Below are 4,878 nucleotides of genomic sequence, written 5' to 3' on the forward strand. Positions count from 1 at the left end.
TCCAAAAAGCATTTGTTCAAAATCTAGTTTGTTTTGAGAACAGTGCAAAATCACATGGAAAGAAAACACGAAACTCTCACTAGCTAGATGAGTTCGTGGTGGAGTGACCATATAATTCACTGTCCAAACTAGGACACTTTCGAGAGCGGCAGGGGATGCTCTTATGATCATGCTGCCGAGACAGAAGGCATAACCTGGACCATCCCATGCTAAGTGGGACAAAGTGTCACCCTAGTTCTCCATGGCTCTTCCAGCCCTGTAATACACCATTCTGTCAATATGTGACCGCTCTGTCCTCTGGGACAAGTACAACAGGGAGGCTGTAATGTTAACAAGAAGCGGCGCTGTGCTGAGTATGACACATATGTTCTCTGATTTAAAACACACAATTACAATGATCCTATTATAACACTCACTGTTCCAGATGAAAATCTTACTCAAGATCACACAGCTAATACGTGATAAAGTGGGATTTAATTCAGGCAATCTGACCAGAGAACCTCCTCGTTTCACACGACATTATTTGTGTTGGTTTGTGTGATGTTCTTATCGGCTTGCAAGATGCTCTATCCATGCACAATCCCTGCCTCCTAGTTGAGGACTATTCTGTGCCGATATCCTTCTCTTAACTGAACTATACCTTTACAGATAACAGAGCAAAGCCAGGTTTGGGGCCATTCTTAGGTGGGGAGGAAGAGCTTGAAGAGAAATCAGTGCAAGGGGGACTTCTGTTTGGCCATAAGTGCAGCCAGTGATCTGAATGTTCTAGACACATCATCATCCCAAGGGCTCTTCTGAAAGGAGCAGAGATCTGCCAGAGAAAGAGGGGATCTCTGTGGAAATGAGTCTGTTTGTTCTGGGAAAACAGCAAAAACAACAAACCTTTAAAACATTTATTTATAAGCCTTTCAGAGGTTTTCTTTGTAATCCTCGAGTTACCCTGCTTCATGCTTCCTCGTAAAATATGGTACCGACTAAATTATCAGCAGTTTTGACTCCCATCCCTGAATTTGTCACCTCTGTTTAACCCTCCTTGGTATTTAAGTAGCTAATCTGGTGCTGGCTGCCGAGTCAACACTGCAAATCTCCAAGTGACTTCACAGTGACCTTCGCAACTCGATTTATTTGGTATTTCCTTTGTGTTCCTTTATAGCAATTGACCGGCCTTTGCTAATTATTAAAAGTATTTGCTGAAGTATTCACCACCGTCAGTAGATAAGAATTTCTGGGAACAGCCTGTCTTGTGACTTTAGCTTGTCTCCCAAAGTATAAAACCAACTGAGAAAAGTCTTTTTGAAAACTGGTTCAGGTTGATATATACATATATGAAAGTACGCATGCATTCATTCATTCAGCATGTATTTATTGAGTGCCTACTGTGTGCCTGGTCCTGTTCTAGGCAGTAACACACAAAAACTCCTGGCTTCACAGAACTGCCATCCTAGTGGGGTGGGATGAGGGAGACAGATAATGAGTATGTAGAATATATTACATGTCAGATGGAGATACCTGCTATGGAGAAAAGTGAGGCAGAAGACGGTGACTGAGAATAGAAGCTGTGTTTTAAAATAGAGTGCCATCCATGTTCATTGCAGCTTTACTCACATGCGTCCCCTACATTGGAAGGCGGACTCTTAACCACTGAACCACCAGCGAAGCCCCCCCCCCCCCCCCTTTCTAAGGCTGAATAATATTCCATTGTAAGTACTGGGTTGGCCAAAAAGATTGTTCGGGTTTTTCGTAAGATGTTGGGAAAAACCCAAACGAACTTTTTGGCCAACCCAATACCTACCATGTTTGTTTCATCCACTCCTCCATGGAAGAACATTCAGGTTGTTTCCATGTCTTGAGACATCCTGGTGACTGGCCAAATGTGTGACTCACACACTGTGATTGGCCCTATCACAGATGCTCCCTGATTTTTTAGTGATAATAGAACCCTCTGTGGACATGATAGACAAATGAGTCTCAGGGCAGTATCAAAGCTTTTGAGATCCTGACAAGTTTAATCAGTCTTGATTTGGGAACCCTGCTCACTCACATTTAGGCTGTGCCATCCTGGGCAACCAGCCCCTTACTGTCACCCACATGATCCAGCCTGACACATAAACTGACTACATAATTTTCATCATAACTTCTTCTCCTTCTCGTTTCCCTTCTCCCCCCTCCCCTCCCCTCCCCTTCTTCTTCTCCTTCTTCTCCTCCTTCTCCTTCTCCTTCTTCTCCTTCTTCTTCTCCTTCTTCTCCTTCTTCTTCTTCTTTCTTCTTCTTCTCCTTCTTCTTCTAAGAGGAAAGGTCTGTGAGCCTGGGAGATTTATAATCCAGTGATTTCCATAGCTCCCTTTCTTCAAATCTTCCATTTTTATCTCCCCACCTTCAGTTCCCCAAGCCCTTAACACACAACTTTAAGGCGAAAGCCTTGAACATGGGTTTAGACAATCTAGGAGAATCAGAAAGATAAACAGGTTCTTGGCATCTTCAGGGACCAGGGAGATGCAGAATATAACCCCAGAGGGCAGAACCCCCAGTACTTGTCATGGAGAGAGTACAGGACCCATCTCTGGTCCAAGAAGATCAGCTGGCTCCAGTTGCTCCTATATCGGGGCCTCTGGAACTTCTCAGCAGGGCCCTGGAGAAATTGGAAGGAGGCGATGTGGCCTCCCCTTCTTTGTTTCAGGATTTACCCCTCTTGCTCTAGGACACTGAGGCACTACAGGGACATCTACAGTTGCACAGCTGCTGAGCTTAACGCCTGAGCCCTGGGAAGGTGGGAATTAGGTGTCTGGGTGTCGTGTGTGTTTGGGGGTGATTTTAATGGCTCTGGAACTTGAAGCTGTTCCAGAAAACACCGAAGCGGTCAGTAGAATCAGGATCTTTTCACTGAAACCCACAAAGGTCACAAGAAAGACTGTCATTGGCCAGGCTCTCAGGCCACTCAAATAGGCAGAGAAGAGGGGATGCAAACTCCGCCCAAACCCTAGGGGGGATGGAGTTGGCACCGGGGACTTCTGGTCAACCCCTGGACAGAGGGCCAGGCATTTCAAAGGGTGCAGCAGCTAAGTGCTCTCCCCAGCAGCGCACTGCACCTCCGCGAGCGCGTTTCCAGGGAACCAAGGTCGGAATTAGGGTCCAGGTGGGAATCAGGCGCGCAACCAGCGAGAAGCAAGAGCGGTGGAGGAATAGCCCAGAGAGCTTAAGCCCGGGAGAAGGGGCGCAGCGTTTTGGAGCGGGAGGATTTCGCCCCGCGCGCCCAGCGTACCGCCCAGGTTCCTCCAGAGTCCCGGGCAGGGGGTCCTCTCGCAGCTGGCGCAGCGGCCCCTGGCACCGCGCCCTTCGCCCAGCGCCACCTGGCTCCTCAGCAGCGTCCAGGAAGGGTCTCTGGTCAAAGACAGGGTTCTGCGGCCATGACCGAGGTCGCGGAGCCGGACGGGGGCTCCCCGGGTCCCCAGAGCCAGCCCGAGGGCTTAGCGCTTCAGGCGGAGAGACGGGGCGAGCCGGGGGCTTCCGGCCCTGAGGCGCAGAGGCAGGAGGCGAGAGAGGGCGCCGTGGAGGCGCCGAGGGGTGGGGGGCCGGGCGCAGCCGCGACGGCCGAGGTGACGGAAGGAGAAGGGCCGGGGCCGGACGGAGGGCGCGCGGGCGAGGTAGCGCCGGACGCAGGCGGTGGCCTGGGGGTTGAGACGCGGGGCGCGAGCGGAGAGCAGGACGAGGCCGAGGCGGAGGAGGGCTCCCGGGAGGGAGAGGAGCGGGCGAGCGGCGCGGAGTTGGCGGAGGAGGCGAGCCCGGGGTGCGGCGCGCAGGGCGAGGCCCCGGGGGAGGCTCAGGTGGAGCCCGGGGATCCCGCGGCCCCCGGGGCGAAGGAAGAGGCGGAGAGCGGGCCGGAGGAGCCGGGAGGCAGCGCGCCTGGGTCGGCGGGGGCCCGCATGGACGCCGACGGGCTGACGGGGGATAGCACGGCCGCCGAGGCGCCGGCGGGGGACAGCACGGTCGCCGAGGGGCCAGCGGGGGACAGCACGGTCGCCGAGGGGCCAGCGGGGGACAGTACGGTCGCCGAGGGGCCGGCGGGGGACAGCATGGTCCCCGAAGGACCGGCGGGGCTCCGCGTGGACGCCGAGGGGCCGACGGGGGTCAGCACGGTCGCCGAGGGGCCGGCGGGGGTCAGTACGGATGTCGGGGGGCCGGCGGGAGAGGCGCACAGGGCCCAGGGTGAGCCCCAGGATGGAGGGGACAGCAGCCCGCAGACCCAGGCCGAGGCGACTGAGGCCGCAGCGTCGGAGATCGCGGAGTGCAGCCCTGGAGAGCTTGCGGGGGAGCCTCCGGGTGCAGCGGCGGGGGCCACGGCGGGGGCCGCGGAAGAGACAGGGGGCCGGGAGGGAGAGGAGTCGCAGAAAGCGGCCCCCGGGGGCGCGAGGGCAGATGCTGGCGAGGACGAGGACCAGGGTGCGCCCCTGGGGCAGAGAGAGGAGGCAGAGGAGGAGAGGCGAGAGCAGGGTCCAGAGGGGCCAGGCGAGGAGGCCACAGCCGGGGGCGCGGACGAGCCCCTCGACGGCAGCGCGGATGGGGAGGCGGCCCAGCCGACGGAGGCCCGGGAACCCGAGGCCGAGCTGAGCAACCACCTGGCGGAGGGGGGCAGCACCGAGCGCGGCGACGAGACCGCGCCGGTGAACGGTGGCCAGGAGGACGGCGAGGTGCCCGAGGAGGGGGCCCCGGGACAGGAGCACGACATCACCCTCTTCGTGAAGGTAAATCTGGCTTCTTGCAACTCCCAGGACGCCCCCTCCCATCCTTAGTCTTGGTCTGTTGAGATCTGATCCCAAAGGGACGCGCAGGGATGAAGCTCTTGGCGCCCTGATGGTCACCCAGCACTTCTATCCGCGGGGT

At 56.1% G+C, this 4,878-nt stretch overlaps 1 protein-coding gene across 1 annotated transcript in view; it reads left to right on the top strand.

The window, feature by feature from the left end:
* Window positions 1-3,040: 3,040 nt before the first annotated feature.
* Window positions 3,041-4,878, top strand: part of CLIC6 (CLIC family member 6) — a 43,524-nt gene continuing 41,686 nt past the window's right edge. Inside the window, exons 1-2 of the mRNA XM_024758417.1 lie at window positions 3,041-3,641; window positions 3,678-4,739. Of these exons, the coding sequence (XP_024614185.1) occupies window positions 3,405-3,641; window positions 3,678-4,739 (1,299 nt within the window). The 5' untranslated portion in view covers window positions 3,041-3,404. The remainder of the gene's footprint in view (window positions 3,642-3,677; window positions 4,740-4,878) is intronic.

The sequence above is a fragment of the Neophocaena asiaeorientalis genome, unplaced genomic scaffold (genome assembly GCF_003031525.2).
Source record: "Neophocaena asiaeorientalis asiaeorientalis breed wild unplaced genomic scaffold, Neophocaena_asiaeorientalis_V1.1 scaffold45, whole genome shotgun sequence".
Taxonomy (NCBI): domain Eukaryota; kingdom Metazoa; phylum Chordata; class Mammalia; order Artiodactyla; family Phocoenidae; genus Neophocaena; species Neophocaena asiaeorientalis.